Source organism: Rutidosis leptorrhynchoides, chromosome 6, assembly GCF_046630445.1.
Source record: "Rutidosis leptorrhynchoides isolate AG116_Rl617_1_P2 chromosome 6, CSIRO_AGI_Rlap_v1, whole genome shotgun sequence".
In the NCBI taxonomy this organism is placed as follows: domain Eukaryota; kingdom Viridiplantae; phylum Streptophyta; class Magnoliopsida; order Asterales; family Asteraceae; genus Rutidosis; species Rutidosis leptorrhynchoides.
The window spans coordinates 430,651,138-430,674,104 of NC_092338.1; the positions used below are offsets into that span (position 1 = coordinate 430,651,138).

General features: G+C 33.0%; 3 protein-coding genes across 6 annotated transcripts; 2 read left to right on the forward strand and 1 right to left on the reverse strand.

The window, feature by feature from the left end:
* The first annotated feature begins 10,684 nt into the window (after nt 1–10,684).
* Nucleotides 10,685–12,491, forward strand: LOC139855256 (heat shock 70 kDa protein 3-like). Its single transcript, XM_071844493.1, has 2 exons — nt 10,685–10,904; nt 11,092–12,491. The coding sequence occupies exons 1-2, from the start codon at nt 10,685–10,687 to the stop codon at nt 12,489–12,491; spliced, it is 1,620 nt and encodes a 539-aa protein (XP_071700594.1).
* Nucleotides 12,492–13,694: 1,203 nt separating this feature from the next.
* On the reverse strand, nt 13,695–14,894 carry LOC139855258 (small ribosomal subunit protein RACK1-like). The gene has a single exon (XM_071844494.1). It carries the CDS (start codon nt 14,892–14,894, stop codon nt 13,695–13,697), a length of 1,200 nt encoding a protein of 399 aa, XP_071700595.1.
* A 1,752-nt stretch (nt 14,895–16,646) lies between these two features.
* On the forward strand, nt 16,647–20,744 carry LOC139851521 (subtilisin-like protease SBT2.5). 4 transcript variants are annotated; one of them, XR_011760638.1, is made up of 7 exons: nt 16,647–17,035; nt 17,748–17,859; nt 18,095–18,335; nt 18,418–18,562; nt 18,866–18,964; nt 20,047–20,326; nt 20,433–20,744. XR_011760638.1 is itself a non-coding variant. In XM_071840598.1 (6 exons), exons 3-6 carry the CDS (start codon nt 18,190–18,192, stop codon nt 20,098–20,100), a joined length of 444 nt encoding a protein of 147 aa, XP_071696699.1. In that variant the 5' UTR covers nt 16,647–17,035; nt 17,748–17,859; nt 18,095–18,189; the 3' UTR covers nt 20,101–20,744. The 4 variants fall into 4 exon arrangements, 2 of the variants coding, with proteins under 2 accessions (XP_071696699.1, XP_071696700.1); XR_011760639.1 differs by having other exon boundaries at nt 20,437–20,744; XM_071840598.1 differs by having other exon boundaries at nt 20,047–20,744.
* The last annotated feature ends 2,223 nt before the right edge of the window (nt 20,745–22,967 follow it).

A 22,967-nucleotide genomic window follows, 5' to 3' on the forward strand; every position in this document is an offset into this window, starting at 1 on the left:
ATTTTGGTAAGCTTAGTTATTGTGAATAGGCCTATTGAGAGCGACGTCTCTAATCATTTGACCGTTGGTCTTTGGTTACATAATAATGATTATTCGACACTGACAGTTCAAGGTGTCCAGGGGTAACTTTGTTTACGTTTCGATATCATAACTTCATCATTTACTTTTGATAACTAAATCTTGTGGTCTAAAAACTTATTATGATTATTAAACCTATGTTGTTCACTCAACCATTTTTGGTTGACACTTTAAGCATGTTTTGTCTCAGGTACTTAGATATATTGCTTCCGCTGTAGAACTCTGCTGTTACTTAGAAGTCAAGCCGAGCACTGGGACCAGAGTTAACATCCGCGTCAATGGCGATTTTGGCGGGGTGTTACAGTTGGTATCAGAGCTCTGGTTATAGGAAACTAGGTTACATTAATGTGACTAACATGAATAGTTAGGATGCATTAGTGAGTCTAGTCTATAACCGAGTTGTTCATTTGCATTGATTATTTGCATTACATTCTAGATTATGTGCATTAAGTTCACTTATATTTGTTATGCCTAGAACTCCTATACCATTCAAAATCTTTAGAAACACTTTGTTATAGGAGCTATACTTACACGTATGACTCTTAGAATAAGAGCCATGACTTACTTGTATTCCAACAATAGAATGCCCCTATAGCTATCTCATTATGTAATTTAGGAGAGCCGAGCTGTTATAGAGAAGCAGGATTGCATTTTATGTGTGCCTTATGTGTTAGCTAGGGTGCCTTAGCAATCTTTAGGACTATAACCTTTTCTGCCTTAGTTTTAAGCGCTTTCCTTTAATCTTTATAATGCTATTTCATCTTACATCCTGCTTTTACCTCTATTGATATTCTGTATCTTTTCCTAAAGGTATCAAGCCAAAAACCCTATCATCTTGCCTGATCCCGACTCTAAAGGATCGGTTAGTATGTGATCGTTATAATATCCATACATATCTTATGACCTGACTTCGCCATTGTGATTCAAAGTATTCTTTGACTCACGTGAAGGGATGTCACTCATGACTCAACATTCTCTCGTCAACTATCTAAGTTTGATCACATGTCCCGACCTTATGAGGTGATATTGAAGTGGAAGTATGAATTAGTGAAATATAATGACGCTTGGCCGACGTGATTATATTACGGTAATTCATATAGAAATTTCAATATCATGACACATGGGATGGAAAGTGAATCAAAGAAAAATTCCCAATACATTAATTCAAAAATCTCAATGTTATTACATGAAGGGTAATTATCATCTGATTTATATATATACGAAGAGATCGTTACGATCAAACTATCTATCTCATACCCATGAGTAGATTAACAAATTCTCCTATGCCATAAAGGTTGTAAAACTTTGCAATCTTTCTTTCTTAAACAACCTATCTCTTTATCTTTGACGATTAATATTCAAGCTCCTCGCTGGAAGGAACGATGCATATTCTTAAGTGACCTGAAGTGACACCCCCGAAATTTCTTCTAAGCATGCCTCCTATTATCTGTAATTACGCTCCTAGTGTAGATTATCATAAACCCATTAGGAAACCCGTTGAAGGTAAGCGACAACCACTCGCAAGGATCTCATTTGAATTTTCAGACGTCAATCTCATAAACACGACTTTCACTATTATGGTCAATATCTCACGGGCATAATCTCATGAAGAATATGACCTTCCAATAAGTATCCTTTGATTACCATAGCCAAGGAAACCTTTTCGCGCTTATGCATTCATTACTTGGCACCATGCAATAATCGATCACTATTTAGGGTTAGATACACCACCTGAAGTTCCTCCATTTTCTCGCAGGCTGCGGCTTGAGCTAAAATTCACCATAATCACATCTAAAAACTATCATAGCAATTAAAAGAACCCCATCATACTCTAGTGTATCCACATTTCGGGCCAGTTAAGGCTAAAGTATACATGTATTTTCATCACCATATTGAAAAGCACGTGATTCCTCACACGCTCCATATGATCAAAGGTAGAATTGATATGATTATCATTACGTTACTTATGGTCAAACATTGTGTGATCTGTTGTACCTAAACAATAAGTCGCGACCTTTGAACCGTTAACCATTTTCCTAAAAATCTTACGATTTCGCCTCAGTGTTAAAAGCATGTTAGATGTATCATTAAATGATTATATATTAATGGTTCTAATAATAGGCAAGTGACACCATGTCCTCACATCGCCCTTACTCATGGGGAAATTCATACCATCCCGACAAGAATCAAATATTGTGAATGACGGAATCAAGCAATCCATGAGTATATAATAAAGGCACTTACTGCTAGCTTTCCGACTCCAATACTAGTCATGACCAGTTGGCATTTCAAAGTCAACTAAGGATTAGCTTCACCATTCATACCTCACTTGTCAGTAACAGCTTCACACATAAACATTTTGAATTCCAAAAACTTATGCCCTAATAATAGTCAACAACCGTATTTAAATACAATAGATTTCATTACCTCGCAACATTTTTGCTTAAAAATAACCCGAAATTTTCAAAATTCCTTCGCCCGATCTTCATCGATCTTTTTCCAACTCGTAACCTCCGAAATATAAATTTTATTGTGCGATCCTCTCGAAATTTTATAAAATAAATTTATTCGTGCAAATTTTATAAATCGTATATAATAAAGTAATAAAATTTACCCGTATTTATTTTGACTAGTACATATAAAATTTTACTCTCTATTTTTTTCAAATCAATTCTTCTATTCAAAAGATATTTTACGTAAAATAGTACATGTTGTACATAACTCTAGTTTTACTAAGAACTTCGTTCCTTTTTACATTGTCACCTTAAACAACTCGAACTTCTATAAAATTTTCATTTCTTGTTTATATAAAATTTTTCGTATTATTCTACACCACGTAATAATCACAATTCCTCTTGCCCTTCGAAACTTACCATTGAGTTCATCATTCAAAACTCTATGTTCTCCGTAACTTTTCCTTTGTAAGGTTGACCCTTGAGAAGATTTTACTTTTGATATCTCACGGCTAAACCGCAACAACCTCGTAAAAACGTCAATTCTATGATTTAATATCTTTTTGACACAAGAAAGTATTTTTCGTAGATTTCCTCACCTGTTGGAAATAATTTTTATAGCCAATGATTCACATTGATTCTCATCCGCACTTAAACACATAAGTGAGTGATAGATCGACTCGCCATCTGAGCGAGAACGTCTTTCTCATTAAGAGATCACACTTTTCGTGCGGTTTCCTATCAGAAATATAATTTATGGTCCTCGCTATCCTCTCTAAAGGAGTTACCTTAAATGTTTATGATGTTTAGGTGTTTACTCTAAACTAGTTACAACTAGATGTAATCCTAGACAAATTTCGACCTCTGTTTCAACATATAGCTGAAATCATGATCATAAGGTGCTTAACATTCATTGCAAGGATAAGTTCGCATGTATACTGAACGATATCTTTTCATTAATCACTCATACCATTCTGAGAGCATTTTAGTAATTATGGCTTGCTTTGCATATAAGCCTAATTAGTGACTCCACAGCTGGAATCTCGTTTCCTCTATTCACATTAGAGATTTCTTGAAAACCAAAGGTATCATGTCTATGGTTATCTTCCGGGATTTGAAGTCGGTACTATCTCTAACAAACCCAAGTCATGCATTAACTACATGGTTGTGGTCTCCTAGTACTTCTCTCTGATTGTCTGCCCTAGTATGGCGACATAAGCGCTCAATGGTTTTAAATAAGCTTAGTAATGTTCATTGCACATTTCAGGTTTCTGATTTACTGAAATGCTTGTAACATCACAATCCCTTTTGAGAAAACCTAGTCAGGTGACACTCATATTATTCCTTTGAACGACCTCCGCCTTGATAATAAAATGCACTTTATTGGAGAACCTGTTGAAATGTCCCGTTCTTATTGATTAAAAACGTTCCATATTAATTGATTTCGTTGCGAGGTTTTGACCTCTATATGAGACGTTTTTCAAAGACTGCATTCATTTTAAAACAAACCATAACCTTTATTTCATCAATAAAGGTTTAAAAAGCTTTACGTAGATTATCAAATAATGATAATCTAAAATATCCTGTTTACACACGACCATTACATAATGGTTTACAATACAAATATGTTACAACAAAATAAGTTTCTTGAATGCAGTTTTTACACAATATCATACAAGCATGGACTCCAAATCTCGTCCTTATTTAAGTATGCGACAGCGAAAGCTCTTAATAATCACCTGAGAATAAACATGCTTAAAACGTCAACAAAAATGTTGGTGAGTTATAGGTTTAACCTATATATATCAAATCATAATAATAGACCACAAGATTTCATATTTCAATACACATCCCATACATAGAGATAAAAGTCATTCATATGGTGAACACCTGGTAACCGACATTAACAAGATGCATATATAAGAATATCCCCATCATTCCGGGACACCCTTCGGATATGATATAAATTTCGAAGTACTAAAGCATCCGGTACTTTGGATGGGGTTTGTTAAGCCCAATAGATCTATCTTTAGGATTCGCGTCAATTAGGGTGTCTGTTCCCTAATTCTTAGATTACCAGACTTAATAAAAAGGGGCATATTCGATTTCGATAATTCAACCATAGAATGTAGTTTCACGTACTTGTGTCTATTTTGTAAATCATTTATAAAACCTGCATGTATTCTCATCCCAAAAATATTAGATTTTAAAAGTGGGACTATAACTCACTTTCACAGATTTTTACTTCGTCGGGAAGTAAGACTTGGCCACTGGTTGATTCACAAACCTATAACAATATATACATATATATCAAAGTATGTTCAAAATATATTTACAACTCTTTTAATATATTTTGATGTTTTAAGTTTATTAAGTCAGCTGTCCTCGTTAGTAACCTACAACTAGTTGTCCACAGTTAGATGTACAGAAATAAATCGATAAATATTATCTTGAATCAATCCACGACCCAGTGTATACGTATCTCAGTATTGATCACAACTCAAACTATATATATTTTGGAATCAACCTCAACCCTGTATAGCTAACTCCAACATTCACATATAGAGTGTCTATGGTTGTTCCGAAATATATATAGATGTGTCGACATGATAGGTCGAAACATTGTATACGTGTCTATGGTATCTCAAGATTACATAATATACAATACAAGTTGATTAAGTTATGGTTGGAATAGATTTGTTACCAATTTTCACGTAGTTAAAATGAGAAAAATTATCCAATCTTGTTTTACCCATAACTTCTTCATTTTAAATCCGTTTTGAGTGAATCAAATTGCTATGGTTTCATATTGAACTCTATTTTATGAATCTAAACAGAAAAAGTATAGGTTTATAGTCGGAAAAATAAGTTACAAGTCGTTTTTGTAAAGGTAGTCATTTCAGTCGAAAGAACGACGTCTAGATGACCATTTTAGAAAACATACTTCCACTTTGAGTTTAACCATAATTTTTGGATATAGTTTCATGTTCATAATAAAAATCATTTTCTCAGAATAACAACTTTTAAATCAAAGTGTATCATAGTTTTTAATTAACTAACCCAAAACAGCCCGCGGTGTTACTACGACGGCGTAAATCCGGTTTTACGGTGTTTTTCGTGTTTCCAGGTTTTAAATCATTAAGTTATCATATCATATAGATATAGAACATGTGTTTAGTTGATTTTAAAAGTCAAGTTAGAAGGATTAACTTTTGTTTGCGAACAAGTTTAGAATTAACTAAACTATGTTCTAGTGATTACAAGTTTAAACCTTCGAATAAGATAGCTTTATATGTATGAATCGAATGATGTTATGAACATCATTACTACCTTAAGTTCCTTGGATAAACCTACTGGAAAAGAGAAAAATGGATCTAGCTTCAACGGATCCTTGGATGGCTCGAAGTTCTTGAAGCAGAATCATGACACGAAAACAAGTTCAAGTAAGATCATCACTTGAAATAAGATTGTTATAGTTATAGAAATTGAAACAAAGTTTGAATATGATTATTACCTTGTATTAGAATGATAACCTACTGTAAGAAACAAAGATTTCTTGAGGTTGGATGATCACCTTACAAGATTGGAAGTGAGCTAGCAAACTTGAAAGTATTCTTGATTTTATGTAACTAGAACTTGTAAAATATATGAAGAACACTTAGAACTTGAAGATAGAACTTGAGAGAGATCAATTAGATGAATAAAATTGAAGAATGAAAGTGTTTTTAGGTGTTTTTGGTCGTTGGTGTATGGATTAGATATAAAGGATATGTAATTTTGTTTTCATGTAAATAAGTCATGAATGATTACTCATATTTTTGTAATTTTATGAGATATTTCATGCTAGTTGCCAAATGATGGTTCCCACATGTGTTAGGTGACTCACATGGGCTGCTAAGAGCTAATCATTGGAGTGTATATACCAATAGTATATACATCTAAAAGCTGTGTATCGTACGAGTACGAATACGGGTGCATACGAGTAGAATTGTTGATGAAACTGAACGAGGATGTATTTGTAAGCATTTTTGTTAAGTAGAAGTATTTTGATAAGTGTATTGAAGTCTTTCAAAAGTGTATAAATACATATTAAAACACTACATGTATATACATTTTAACTGAGTCGTTAAGTCATCGTTAGTCGTTACATGTAAGTGTTGTTTTGAAATCTTTAGGTTAATGATCTTGTTAAATGTTGTTAATCCAATGTTTATAATATCAAATGAGATTTTAAATTATTATATTATCATGATATTATCATGTATGAATATCTCTTAATATGATATATATACATTAAATGTCTTTACAACGATAATCGTTACATATATGTCTCGTTTAAAAATCATTAAGTTAGTAGTCTTGTTTTTACATATGTAGTTCATTATTAATATACTTAATGATATGTTTATTTATCATAGTATCATGTTAACTATATATATCCATATATATGTCATCATATAGTTTTTACAAGTTTTAACGTTCGTGAATCACCGGTCAACTTGGGTGGTCAATTGTCTATATGAAACATATTTCAATTAATCAAGTCTTAACAAGTTTGATTGCTTAACATGTTGGAAATATTTAATCATGTAAATATCAATCTCAATTAATATATATAAATATGGAAAAGTTCGGGTCACTACACCTGTAGGGGTTATGGATCGTGGGATCAAACACTTGAAACAAGGCAACAATTTCTATTGCCAAAAATCCGTTGGAATTCACGTAAAGGTCCCGAGTATACCAGGGAACATGAAGACCAAATGAGACGAAAATATCCTCATCTATTCTCAACCGCTGATGCATCCGAGAAGTCTACCTAAAACTTCGGGACGAAGTTTTTATTAACGGAGAGGTACTATAACGACCCTCATTTTTCCATTTCTATCTTACTATTTTGCTCTTAGGATTTTGTGTGCGTAAACTTTATTTGACAAAACGTTGGACGAATAGTAAAATTTTAGTCGACACTCTCTATTAATTAAAGTTTATGCATTATGTGATATATTATATAAACTATATGTAATAACTTAAAATGGTGACAATTTATATAGATTAAAAACTAAGGAGAACTAAATAAAATTTAATAAAAGATATGGACGAATAATGTAAAAATAAATAAATAAAACTTATTTAAAATAAAAGTAACTTTAATAATAATAAAAAAAAATTAATATATATTATAAATAAATAAATATAAATGCTGAAAAAAAAAATATATACATATTTATAAAAAAAAAAATCGGCCATGTTTAATTAAAAAGAAAAAAAAAAGAGAGAAAATAACTTGATCACTAAGTAAACTAATCTTACCCTAATTCTAACTCTTAATCCTTTCTCTCCAAGTTTTATCTCCTAAACAATCCTAATATGCCTATGACTCTAATTCCCACTCTATAAAAGGATCCATTAACTTCTTGTTTCTCATACATAACTTGCACCACAAAAACACTTGAAACCCTCTCCCTCTTCCTTATTATTTTCGGCAGTCTTGGTCACCTTCTCACCATCCAAAAGTCGACTCCCAACAGCCCTCTAATAGACCACCAACAACAACCCTCTCAACGCCACTTCCTGTTGCACTTTCCGCAGTCTGTCGCCGCCCTTTTACAGCCCAAAACAACCCTCAATTACCACCATTTAGCTGCGGTTTTCTGCAGCCATCTGCAGTCGACAACCACCACTCTCAAACACACACATCTGCTGTGATTTTCTGCAGCTCATCACCACCGCACCTGCTGCGTTTTTCTGCAACAAACCCGCCACCCAAAACAGCCCAAACCGCCACCACCACCGCCTTTTTGCTGCGTTTTTGCAGCCGAGCAACACCACCATCACAGCTGGTTTTGGGCTGCTACTTCTGCCGCCTGTTTGCTGCTGTCCGACGACCCGAAACACACCCGAAACCGCCACTTTTTGCTGCGTTTTGGCTTCTGTTTTGCTGCTCGAACTGCTGCTATTTAGCCTCCTGTTTCTGTCGAGTTTCAACACCCGCAACCATCCTCGATCACTCGTCTTTTTCGTGCGTCTTACCCCAAGGTATAAACTATAAAATTTAAGCTTTTTAAATTTAATACTACTATATATATTAGTTCTGTGAATCTGAATATATATAAAACATGATACATATTATTAGCTTGTGGAAAAAAAAAAAAAGGGTTTATGATTATGTAATGGAAGTTAAAAAAAAATTTGAATGTTGCTTGCTCTGTTTCAATCTCGTACCAGTTCGAAAAAAATGGTGATTTTCTTAAATTTTCAAGTTTAACCCCTGAACTAAAACCATATTTAAAAACTATCCCTAAAATAACTAAAATATAAATATACATATACTTGTGTACGTATGAAAAAAAAAAAAAAAAAAAATCGAATTGCTCTGTGAGTTGTTATCATGAAACAAAAGAAAGAAAAGGATAAAGTTTAAGGCATTAACGACTTTAGTCCCTGAACTATATAACAGTTTTCAAAATTTATAACAAATTCAGTTTCAAATCAATTGTTTTATTTGAATCGATTATTATGTTTATGATTCACAATTTCACAAAATCTACATAAGTAGTTACTGAAAAATTTAGTAGATTACAATAACAATAAATATGATAAAGATTGTGAAATATGAATAAGCTATAAACAAGATGATGATTAGGGATAGAGATGGTTAATGTTAAAATTGGTAATTGTAGATTGAAACATGTTAAAAGTTAATACTCGTTTGATAGATAAAATATGATAAGTAATAGTATATATATATATATATATATATATATATATATATATATATATATATATATATATATATATATATATATATATATATATATGTACCACCTTTCACTTATATATATGTAACATATACATAATAAATACATATATTATAGCTATAAACATATACATATAAGGCGTATATGTATATGTATCATATAGGTGTATTTATATATATAGCACATTTATTGAAAAGATTAATGATTGGTTAATTAAGGGATAATAATAATATTATTATTATAACCTAAACCTATCTACATAGTAACACTTAATTACACTAATTATATTATCACTTATATATATATATAATATTAAATAAGTACATTAACAACTTTTCTCGAGAATGGTCACTGTTAATATAGTTTGCTATATTAATAAACAAACATTACGTCTATTAGACATTAACTAATCGAACATAATATCTTTAGGTTGAGATCTCCGTGTTTAACACTCCGATCATATAACTTGTGTGGAATATCTATCTGCTATTAAGGTGAACTTCATAGCCCCACTTTTTAACTGTTTCTCTATTACTTATTTTGAACTTTGAGGTGAGACACATGCTTGTTTTCAAACTGTTTTACGCTTAGACACAAGTACCCGCAAACTGTTTAACTGTGCTGACATGCTTTGATTCATGCTAAATCCCCACAATGATATCGTTAATTACTGGAATTTTGGTAAGCTTAGTTATTGTGAATAGGCCTATTGAGAGCGACGTCTCTAATCATTTGACCGTTGGTCTTTGGTTACATAATAATGATTATTCGACACTGACAGTTCAAGGTGTCCAGGGGTAACTTTGTTTACGTTTCGATATCATAACTTCAGCATTTACTTTTGATAACTAAATCTTGTGGTCTAAAAACTTATTATGATTATTAAACCTATGTTGTTCACTCAACCATTTTTGGTTGACACTTTAAGCATGTTTTGTCTCAGGTACTTAGATATATTGCTTCCGCTGTAGAACTCTACTGTTACTTAGAAGTCAAGCCGAGCACTGAGACCAGAGTTAACATCCGCATCAATGGCGATTTTGGCGGGGTGTTACAGGCTTGGGCTTGGGCTTTGTAGTTTGTACGTTCGCGTATTTGCAAAGTCCAATGCATTATTTTAACAGAAGAAGACATAGGTCTTGCAGTACACGGAGTACGTACACAGATAGAAGATAGAGTTTGACTTAATTTCGGATTACCAAGCATGTGAATTAATATAAATAAATCATCGTCTCCGCAATATGATTTAATTTAGTCGGTTCAGTTGTTGTGTAACAGAAAAGGTAGGTTTTTTACGTAAGTTTTAATTTTAATAAGGTTAAAAACATTAGGACTAAGGACTGCGATTTGTGTTTTGTTTAGTTTTATTCTGTTCTGTTCTGTTTTACAAAGATGTCGAAATCAGTTGGAAGAACTGCAATTGGGATTGATCTTGGAACAACATATTCGTGTGTGGCTGCGTGGTTTGATCAACATAATCGTATTGAGATCATTCCTAATGAACAAGGTAACAAGATTACACCCTCATGTGTTGCCTGGGACGGCACTAATATTTTGGTGGGTGAGGCTGCAAAAAATCAGATAACCAGAAACCCTAAAAATACAGTTTTTGGTAATCTTTCTTTCATTATTTAATGTTTTTTCTGGTGCTTTTACTTACATTCTTATTATTGTTATTCTGATAATGATGATCTTTTCCGTCACATGCCTTTTCCAGATTCTTGTGTCAAGTTACATAGTACTAATTTCATGTTTAATTCACTAACTTTTTTTTTTATTTTTTTTTTGCTAATCTTGAAACGTTAAACGCTTAATTGGAAACAAATTTAGTGATAGTAGAGTGCAGGAGGACATGAAGTTATGGCCTTTTAAGGTAAAGAAAGGGTCTGCAGAGGAGCCAATTGTTGTATTTGAACATGAATATGGGGACAAGGAATTTTCATCAGAAGACATATCTTCACTGATTTTAAAAAATCTTAAAGAGGCCGCTGAATCCTACCTTGGAACAAAAGTCACAGATGCAGTGATTACTGTTCCTGCATATTTTAATGACAAGCAACGTCAAGCAACCATGACTGCAGCTAAACTAGCGGGCCTCAATGTGATGAGGTTGATTAACGTGCCAACATCAGCAGCAATTGCGTATGGTCTGGATAAGACAAATGTTGATAGATATGGTCCCAAAGAGACAAACGTTTTCATTTTTGATTTGGGCGGAGGGACATTTGATGTGTCTCTTTTAAATATCAGCAAGGATGGTATCATTACGGTTAAAGCAGTTGGCGGTGACACTCATTTGGGTGGTGAAGATTTTGACAAGGCATTGGTGAAGTATTGCGTACAAGAATTTAAGAACAAAGAAAACAAAGACATGAGTGAGAATGTGAAAGCAATGATGAGGTTGAAAGTTGCATGTGAGAAAGCAAAGAGGGACCTGTCGTCAACAACTCAAACATCAATTGACGTTGATTGCTTATACGAGGGAATTGATTTTTTGATGAAAATCACCAGGGCAAAATTTGAGAAGCTAAATGATGTTTACTTTAAAAAGTGCATTGCACATGTGAAGAAGTGTTTGAGAGATGGGAATATAATGTTCAAGAAGAATGTTGATGATGTAGTTATTGTTGGTGGGTCTACAAGGATTCCAAAGGTACAAGAAATGTTGAGCGAGTTTTTTGACGGAAAACTACTTTGCAAGAGCATTAATGCGGATGAAGCTGTGGCGTATGGTGCAGCAGTATTGGCGTCAAACTTGAGTGGTAATGGTGGTGGTATAAAGATGATGAAGGACCTGATACTATTAGATGTGACCCCTCTGTCTCTTGGCATCTCGATCCGTGGAAATGAAATGAGCGTTATAGTCCCAAGGAACACACCGATACCCACCGCCAAGATGCGTTATTACAGCACACAAATCGACAATCAAGTACATATGAATATTGATGTGTATCAGGGTGAGAGCATGAACACGGATGAAAACATCTTGCTCGAATCGTTGATTCTAGATGGCATTCCACCAGCCCCTGCCTTCAAGCAGGGTGTATACATCTGCTTTTCTATAGATGCCAATGGAATTATCAAACTCTACACCAAAGTGATATCCACAGGTGATATAAAAAGTAGGAGAATTGATTGCAGTGGAGGAGATTTCTTGAAGCATCACATGATGAAGAAGATGATACTACAAGATGGATGACTAATGTTACTTGTTGCCAATCACCCACTAAATTAGATGGAAAAGTATATATTTGATTAAATGTGTAGGTAAGGTTCATCAATGATTTTTGTTTTCTAGGAATAAGGTGGTTATCAATAATGAAACTTATACTGATTCTGTTGTGTTGTGGAAATCGTACGGAGGATTTTATATTGTAAGTAAATATAAATGTTGAGTTGAGTAGAAGGGGCAAAACAGGTGAGTCAATTAACAACAAACTACTCCGTACATTTTTAGCCTCTCAAATTTGAGCTCCTCTACATTAGTTTTATTCTTTAAGCAGATACTTTTCACAGGGTAATATATAATTTTGAGTTTTTCTAAACATAATCCTATGGGCTATGCTTAAGAAAAGATTGTGTGCATGAATGATAGTACAAAAGGTGTAGGAAGGTGGTTATTTAGCAAGTTAGTGGGGTAGTTTTGAATTAGTTACAACCATGTAATGCATGTCCTAAAAGCACAAGTATAGCCCTTAGGGCTTAGGGCTATGCTTAGAAAAATCCGTATATTTTTCTGTTGTTGATATATTCGTGGTACAATTAGATTACTAACCTATCACGATTTACAAATTACAACTTAATAATCATCCTTGCCCGGGATTTGATGCTGAATCACTATTTATACACTAAACTATCCCATGATAATCCGGGTTCAAATCTCAAGCAGCGTATTAATCTGGCATCCAAAAATGATCATTTAGCTACTTGTCTTAACAAGTGAACATAAGAATGCCAGAAGAGAGCATAGCAAGAACCGGAGTTGAAAGTAACATTAAAAACAAGATATAATCGCAGCTCTAACTTGAATTCAGAGAAGTATATACAACCGCCCGTCCGCACCACAAAAAATCAATTGCACCAATAAGCTTGTGGAGCAAAATAACAAAGAATAGTAAACCGAACCCAAAGTAAATAAAAATATGCATAATGCATCTGGCAACTTTGTGCAATTATGAATTCATCAAGAAAAGCCAGATTATCACATGTATTGGTAGAACTACAAAAAGTTACGCAAACTACGTATGTTCCTTCATAACACCGGGAAAGACATAAAATTAAAAAATAACCTCCAAAAATGAAACTTATATAAACCAAAAAACTTGAAGTTGGACACCTAGATAGCTTTCTGGTATTTATAGCTACATTTGTCTTTTTAAAAGAGGTGTTTTAGTATGGCCCTCTACCATAAACGACTTTTCTTTTTAAAAGTGGGGGAGGCAGGACTGTCTACGTCACACCTTTTCCTTCCCTCACGGGAGGTAGGATTGTCTACATCACACATCTCCCCACCGACCAACGAAGTAGGGTTGTCTACATCACAGCTCTGCCATCTGTCACATGAGGCAGGACACGTCACCCATCCGTCACAGGAGTGCCATCCGTCACTGAAGGTAGGATTGTCTGCATCACAAAAATCCCATCCGTTACATGAGGTAAGACACTCAACACGCCAAATGCGCACAACTCCATCTGTATATCCACTGAATAGTGTGCTACCATCAGCACTCCAGCATAAGCTTGTGCAGTAGGCAGTAGCGGCCATTTCAGATTCCTGTTTCAAGTCATCAACCTTCAAATCCATAACAACGCTCTTACTCTCAAAATCCCATACCTCAATACTTTTCTCAGTGGCAGCACACAACCAATACTTATTAGGACAAAAACACAACGCATTCACAATCGAACCACTATAAAGCGAATCGCACATACTCCCTTCACTTAAATCCCACAACAATATATTCCCATCTTCCCCACCACTCACAATCACTGATCCATCAGGTGATACCGTAACAGTATTCACATATCCATTATGTCCATGCAAACTAGACCTAAGTTTGCAACTACTCAAATTCCAAATCTTCACACTTTTATCCCATGATCCAGATACGATCATAGGCTCTGTTACATTCGGGCGAAACCTAACACAACTAACACAATCATCATGTCCATTTTCAAATGTGTGATTACATTCACCTAATGTATTCCACAATTTGATAGTTTTATCACGAGAAGCAGAAACAATTTGTTGATTATCATTTGAAAAGGCAACGGAAAGTACATGATTACCGTGACCAACGAATCGGCGAACAGTCGAACCGGTGTTGAGGTCCCAGAGACGAAGTTCCTTGTCCCATGAACCGGAGAGAGCAAATTGGCCGTCGGAGGAAAGAACGACGTCTTGAATGAAATCAGAGTGGCCGGTGAGACGGCGATGGACGACACCAGAAGTTTTGTCGGAGTTATTGAGGTGCCAAACGATGAGGGATTTGTCGCGGGAGGATGTTATGATTGTGTCGGAGTTGTCAATTGGGCAGGCGATTGCGGTAACCCAATCAGTGTGGGATCGTAAAGTGCCGCGAAGGATTAAGGTGTCAGTCATTATTAGGGTTCTTAGGTTTCCTAGGGTTTGCAAGTCCTAATATAGTGTTGCATGGAACTGTGTCGGTTTAAAAACAAATATTTTCTTTATATTTTTAATTTTAACTAGTTGTGTTCCCTCGCGTTGTGCCGAATTCGTGAATTATCGATAATTTGCGTTTGATACGGTATTCATACCATATTTTTATATCAAGTTTATATTTATATAGGTACATATATTTTTATGTGGTAATTTTTTTAGAAAATTGTAAGGAAAAAAATAAAATAAAGAAAATTGTTAAGATATATGTATTTGAGATAGGCAGGCCCGGCCCATAAGGGGTTCAAGTAGTGCACGTACTCAAGGCCCATGAAGTTTAGGAGCCCAATATTTTCATTAGCACAAATTATTTATAAGCCCAAGTCATCAATAATTTATGAGGCCAAGTCATATAGAGGAGACATATTGTATTATTTGTACCACTGTCCAAGACTTTTGTATTAATAGAACAGTTTGGTTATTTAACTCCCCGACGTGGGATGAAAGCTTATAATTCCATCACAAAGTGCCTTCATAGATATTTCTAGATTTCTATTTCCTGAAATTAATTCACATGTGCCGATTAATGGCTTATTGTTATATACTCCCTCGTGACACTGTATTATTATTTTTTCCAATCCTATTTCTATTTCCTATCTAATCTAAATTATCTATATAGTTTAATAAACCTCTAAAATGATGACATCATCATTAAGCTAAATTACTCTTTATTTTTCATAATGATGATGTCATAATTATATATTAATTTAATTAAAAAAATAATACAAAATCTTTTATAGAAGAAAATATTAATCTCTCCTAAATTGTAATTTTATTTTCTAAAAAAAATTTAAAACGCATTAATTATTATTAATAATAATAATTATTATTAAAAATATAAATATAAATATTCAACTTTGAGCGAACTTTATGTTTGTAAAATTAACGACAAGTTTCTTAGTCGGAATCCGTGATTCCACGGGGCAATAAACGAAATGACTTTAATATTTACATTCACTTAATACCTAAAACATATCATTAAACTGTTTCGTTTAAACAAATTCGTGTTTTCACGGGTCATTTCACTAGTATAAATAATATAATGGAAATAACTTAACTAATTAAGGTCGTAAAAATTTTAAATTTAATATCGAAATCTAGCTTTTCAACCTTGCTTGAATGTTATATCCTTTTCTATTTCTTACATATTTTGATATGTAAATAATGAATGATGCATTCTAAAGTATCTAAATTTAATATAGCCAAACTAAATCCTTACAAATTAATGCAATTATCCGCTAAATTTCTAACGGGTAAATATCGAATAAGGTTAAAACCAAAGTCGAATCCAGAAAAAGTCGAAATAACCCAAACCGGTAAGGGCCTTTTTTCCGCCTCGCTCGGGGCACTCAAATTCTCGGACCGGCCCTGGAGATAGGTCACGTTCATTTATTGCAAAAAAAAGGAGCCCAAGTGTAAAACTGTGGGCTGTGCTGTTTAATCCCTTTAATAGTCCCTTTTGGTATCCAAAAATCTTTTATCTATATAAATCTCATGCATAATTCAGCCACATGTCAGCACCATATTTCTTCTCACAAATCCTAATTTTCTCATAATTTTGAATTAAAAAATTCGCTAATTATCTACTACGGACGCGTGTCCTCCTTGATTAGAGCCACAAAATTCGTGCGCCTCTCTTTCTTCCTCCTGTTCAAAATTAGGGTTACCAAAAAACTCATCTACTATAGGTAAACGTACAAACTAAACTTGATAGAATCAATATTCTTAACTTCATCTTTCAAATTCTCATCTATAAAAATATACGTTCTTTTTTCCTTTCTTAAACTGATGACCCTTTTATCGGAGCAGTTATCATATCATTCAACGTATGGTATTTCACAGAGCAGTTATCCTCTGAATTAGGGTTAACAGACATCCCCTCAATCACGTAGCAGTTTAGTTTCATTCTCCATCAGTTGGCTAATAGTGTTTACGAACCAAATCATCGATTCATCTCCTCTTTCATTCATTCAAAATTAGGGTTCTATGGATCGTCACTACAATTCTTCCTGCTATGGGCGTCTGTTACATCGATTCAGTATTTTACACATCAAAATGCTATGGTAAAGTTTATATTTATCTTTTTGTTTAAAGTTATTTTACAATCAATGAATTAATAGCTTCTAATACACAGTCATTTAAAGTCCACGTGAGTGTTGCTGATTGCTTTTATATTAACATTGTTTGTGTTTATGTAAATAGTTTATTAGTTTTGATTAAACTGTAGTAGGTTTGCCGATTTGGGTCATTAATCTGCATTTGGTTTTGTGTTTCTTATCGCTCTTTGTTAATAGGTATTGTCTTTATAATTTATTGTGATCTTTTTAGATTTAAAATTTTGGAGTGATTTTTGGATGTTGACTGCTTTGTTAAATATTCTTTTCATAGGTATATATTGTTGTGTTTTTGTGTTTGTTGTTTGGTTACAATGGTGTAGAATGTTATATGTGGTACAAAAATTTACCTTTTTTGGTTACTCAAAAATTTACCTTTTGTGTAACATATAAACAGTTGATCTTATCTTGATTATATATTTTGATTTACTTTAGCTGATCGTCATTGAGTTTTGTAGATGCTTTATTTTTGGTGAAACAGGGTTGACTTTGTATTTAGTAGATTTTAATTTAATCTAATCATTTTTCTTAGATAAATGCGAGTAAAGGTGTTGCTTTTAAGTTGGGTTTGTTTTGATCTTTAATGGGCATTGATTGTTTTTTTTTTCTTTTCAAAACTCAAGTTTCTAATTTAATTTTTGACTTGATACGTTTCTTGTAGATATTGGCTTTCTGTAAGTGATTTAATGACTGTTTAAAGTACAATATGCTGGTTGATCACATGGATTCTCAGATGTAAATGAAAGTGATTATTGCACTTTTGAATCATACTGGTATACATCTTATTCATCTCTGTTTTATTTCTACCTTTTATGTTATTTTTTCTTTAAATATATAAATGATTTGATAGTCATTCATTGATCAACTTGAGTTGATGGATAAAGAGTGTTAATTTGATCAAATAAGCTTCTGGGATTACAGGGATTACAGTTCAGGGTACTCTGATTTATCTTTATGCTATGATTTTGCTGTGACCTAATGTTTATATACATATAATTTAAATTGCAGATTAATATACAGTTTTTACTTTGCTTTGGAAGTGATTTTTGGGAATTTAAGTAGATAGAAGATGATGAAGACCGTTGAGTCCGTTTTTTACGGTTATGATGTTACTTAGTGTTTTAGTAATTGCAAACTCAAAGGTTTATATTGTAACATTAGAAGGAGAACCACTGATAAGTTACACAGGTGGTATTAATGGTTTTGAAGCTACTGCTGTCGAATCTGATAAAACACTTGATGTCACTAGGTCAGTTGTATAATTTCTTGAATATAATTACCGATATAATCGTGTTTATTTTTTTTTAACTTTTTTTCATTACTATATACAGTGATTCAGTTACATCATATTCCCAACACCTTGAAGAAAGACACGATAGGCTTCTTGAAACATTATTCGATGATGGAAACTACAAAAAACTCTACATCTACAAACATGTTATCAACGGTTTTGCAGTTCATGTTTCTCAAGAACAGGTCAAATTTACTTCCTTTTTGTATTTGAGTTATACTATTTACTTAAAATTACTAAAAAAATGACGGTGAAAATATAAAAGATTAAATCTTTAATGCATTTTTTATACTTTTGTCTTGTAAATGTTAACTATCTTTGTAAAAAATGGCGGTAAGGATATCTGTAATCGTGTACGACGACCAACAAATGCTCCTTTAATTACTTATCCTGATTTACCTCTCAATCGTAAGTCGCATCATATTTGTTATTTGTTCATGTTTTTTATGTTCTCCATTGTTCTAATTAACGTTTCATTTCATGAATAGAATATGTTATGTTTTCAAGGACTTTTCTTCTGCCCTGAACCAGCTTCCTTGCTCCTACACAACATCTGCATTTATCACATCAGTCCACCTGGGCATGAGGTTTGTGAACACGCTTCTTTCTGTTTATGAGTGATTGGATATTCTAAAATAGTTATAAGAATCCTAATTGTATAGTGGTTAGATAGTTAGCTTTGTTGACATTATATGAAACATATCATTAACCTCTCCAATGACTGACATTGTTCTTACTGCCCACCATTTTAATGATGTATTTCTTATCTTTTGTGTTAAACAATGGTTCTAATGAATTGTATTTCACTTCTACATTACGTTGTTGGTGTAAACACGTTGAACTGCGTTTGTTTTATATTACATTGTGCATTGTGTAAAAGGTTAAACTGCTTATGTTGTGACTGCATTGTGCATTGTGTTAAATGATAATCTGTTATGTTGTGCATTGTGTGACCCAAATGAACTGTGTGACCCAAAGTCAATGTCAATCAAGTGTTTTGTGTCAAAAGAAATCTAATGTTTAGTTTCAATTGTTGTGTCAAGTGTTGTGTCAAGTGTCAAATTGTTTTGTATCAAGTGCCAAAGTCAAGTGTTAAGTGCATAAGGAATGAATTGTTTGTGTAAAGTGTTTGTGTCAAACTTTTTTAGTCCCTGAGTGACTGAAAGTCAGCAAAGTTTGTAATTTAATCCCAAAACCCTAGAAGCGAGTTTATTAACTACATGTTATGCTTTTATTTAGGTACAACTTATCACTGTCATTTTGACATCGGATTGGAATGTTCATTAATTACTCTGTACCTAATGTATTTTTTATATAACGATTACTTTTATAAATTTGTGACTGGGTACCCCTTTAACAAAATAAAATGGTGTAGTTGTAGTATGATAGACACTATGTGTGCAATTTTAGAATTTGGTATCACTAAGTGTCATCGTAATTATGTAACATGATATAACCTTTGACATTTTAGATTTACTTAATTGAAGAGTACCCGTGCAACGCACGGGCTCTTAATTCCTATTTATAGTTATATTTGAAGTTGTAAATAGAGAGCTCCTAGGTATGCCTTTATTTTTTCCTAAATATGAATTTGTTTAGTTGATATGCTGAGTTGGTTTTTGTCTAAAGAAAAAGTTGCTTGACTAATTTTTGCAATTGGGTTATGCAGCTTGAAATTTTGGAGTTAGAGAAGAAGAGATCGATTCAGAAACATAAGATGTAAGGTTATTTTGTTATTGTTAATTTATGTTTTCTTTCGTTATGAGATTATGTGATTAGGAAATATACGGTATGAGTAGGACTTTTGAGTAGGTTGCAATTGTGAAAGAGTATTATAATTAGGATTACAGTTAACTTATTTGGATAGTCTCTTTTGAGACCACCTTTAAAACCTTGATGATGCCTGGACTAATCTGGACATATGTGCTGTCAAAAAGAAGAAAGAGAAGGTGAAGTTTCCTATTTACCCACAAATGTTAACATAGTGTCTCTAATCACAGTGTAGTACTTTATAGTTGTTCTCTGATAGTGTCTATATTTTTTCTTTTTGTGAAGTTAGCCATGTTTCTGCCACCGAGTTTTCTTTTTGGTAGTTAGCCATCTTTATGCCTCTGAGTTAAGTCATGGTTCTACAATCATTACACATTATCAAAGTTTTCCATTACCAGCTATGTCTGAAGGTATTATTGGATCTATTCACCACTTTATTGATTTATGGGTATTTTAGTTGTCTATTATTGTCGTTTTAGTTGGTAGTAATCTTATTTGGTAGTCACATTTGTTTATTATGGAATACAGATTGTTAATTATAAATGGTTAAATAATTGGTATCTATCATGATTGTTGAATAGTTGGTACCTATTTATAAAGATCTATAAGTAATGATTATTAGTATGCTGCCTTATATGTATTATGTAGTAGGTTATCACCTTATTTGTCTTTCTTATTAGCCTACAGTAAAATGTCAAATTGGATGATGTTCATGTATGTAATCCATATATACTTCAGATTATTTGAAGCTTTTAACAATTATTCTTTGATAGTATTATATTTGAGGCTTTAAATAATCATTTTTTTTTGGTTCCGTCAGTTGCTAATGTTTACTTAACTGATGATGTCAACTTGGATTACGTTATTAATGTATTGAGTTTTTGTCATAATTGTGTATTGATTCTATTATACTTTAGTAGACCTATCGTACGTCTCTTTAATCATAAGTGCAAAAACTCACTTTATAGGTTTTAGAATTGAAGGATTCTATTCTATGTTTTCAAGGTGGCAATATCTACTCACTTTACAGGTTAAGATCTTCTTCTGACCGTACAATCATTTTACCACCGCATTTCGTATGTCATATGCTAAATGTTTGTTGTTTATATCATATGCATTTCTTGATCGGAACATAAATATTGTTTGATTGACAATAACGTAAACTTGTGTTATGAAGAACTGAACGAAAACATATTTTGAACATTTTAGTTATCTCTATTCTTTGTACTTTACAAATTTAACGCACGCCAGTTTTTAGGAAAATGATCGAATAATATCATCAATTCATATTCATTTGAAAAATATTAGATAATGTTTTCGGATGAGTATCCGTCCAACGGACGGGCTCATAAATCTAGTAAAAAATAAAACACACTCCGCCAAATCGTGAAAAGCCTTTCTACTCCCTTTCACCTTTTTCTGCCGTTCATCACTAGATAAGCAACTATCTTCTAATTTTTCGTTCAAATCGAAGTCCCTTACCGCTGCAGCTCTTCTTCGTTCAATTTGTCGTCTTAGTCCTAAGGTCGAACCGCTCGATATGCTTATCTGTTTGTTTATTTTTTTTACTTTAGATCTATATTATTTTTTTACTTTTTTGTATACTTTAAGTCAAACCGCTAGATCTACTTCTTCGGTTGTTTATTTTTTATTTTTATTATAGTTTGTACTTTTATTATTTTTTCGACTATTTATATGTCCAATTTATCTAATGGTTATTATTTATTTTCATCTTTCACTGATCTCGATTCTAGCTTGATAGTCGGATCTATAATGATTTTTTATTTAGTTAACGGTGGAGGTGGTTAACGGTGAGGTGGTTAGCAGCGGTGGTGGTTAAAAGGGTGGTGATTTAGGTGTTGTTTGTTTTACTATGTGCAGACCTTATTATGTGTTATGTCTGCGCGGCGGCAGACGTTTTTACTGCAAACAGTTTATTTTTCTGAAGACATAAGATAAAATAATGTCTTATTATGTCTGCAGCCTCGCAGACTTAGAAATGTACTTCTAAGTGCTGCAGACAGGATTAAGTTATTTTGTAGACATAAAAACAAACAGTCTTCATTATTCAGCATAAAGACCTTCAGACCACATCTTCTTAACAGACATGGTCCACAGATCTTCAGACAAAAAACATCTTAAAAAACAAACATCACCTTACTGTTGTTGTAGTTGATAGTGGTAGTATTTTCAAATGTAAAGATGTAGTTAAAGGAACTAATGATAAATGAAAAAAAGGTGAAAGGACGAAAATGCTCCTAGTTACTATTCATTATTTTTGTCTATTAGATAATAAATAGTAATAGTAATTATAAAGTATAGTTTTATTTTATTTTTTTTATGTTTAATTAATATTAAAATTTAAAAAGAGCAAAAAACGTCTAAAACTTAAAACAATTTTTTTTAAAGCAAACAATGTGTATATTTATATGGAACAATTTATGTACAATATTTTTTTTAAAGCAAGCAATGTGTAAATTTATATAGATACTGAATACAAACTTAATCAAAGCCAATTCTACTTGCCAATAAACAAACACACGAATTGGGACTAACTAACCAACGATGCCAATCTAACGAGCCTTTAGTCATCCTACCCAAGATCCACTCATAACTTTTTACTTGAATGAGTTGAATCTCGTTTAGGATCGAAGAAGCATTAAGTTTCTCATTCCGGAAAACAGTGAATGTGTTTGGGAGGTTAATGCATTAAATAGGCTTGAGCAATTTTAACCTATTCGACCCATACCACCCATTCCCTTTCTAACTAATAAAATATATTATTTGACCCTTTTAAGATCGATCACGTTCAGAATTGAC

Bases quoted from the DNA above. Each gene is read 5' to 3' on its own strand.
- LOC139855256 (XM_071844493.1), top strand. From the start codon at position 10,685: ATGTCGAAATCAGTTGGAAGAACTGCAATTGGGATTGATCTTGGAACA. The intron at 10,905-11,091 runs GTAATCTTTCTT...GCTAATCTTGAA, and splicing joins CCCTAAAAATACAGTTTTTG to ACGTTAAACGCTTAATTGGA.
- LOC139851521 (XM_071840598.1), top strand. From the start codon at position 18,190: ATGATGTTACTTAGTGTTTTAGTAATTGCAAACTCAAAGGTTTATATT. The intron at 18,563-18,865 runs GTCAAATTTACT...TTTCATGAATAG, and splicing joins TTCATGTTTCTCAAGAACAG to AATATGTTATGTTTTCAAGG. The intron at 18,965-20,046 runs GTTTGTGAACAC...TGGGTTATGCAG, and splicing joins TCAGTCCACCTGGGCATGAG to CTTGAAATTTTGGAGTTAGA.
- LOC139855258 (XM_071844494.1), bottom strand. From the start codon at position 14,894: ATGACTGACACCTTAATCCTTCGCGGCACTTTACGATCCCACACTGAT.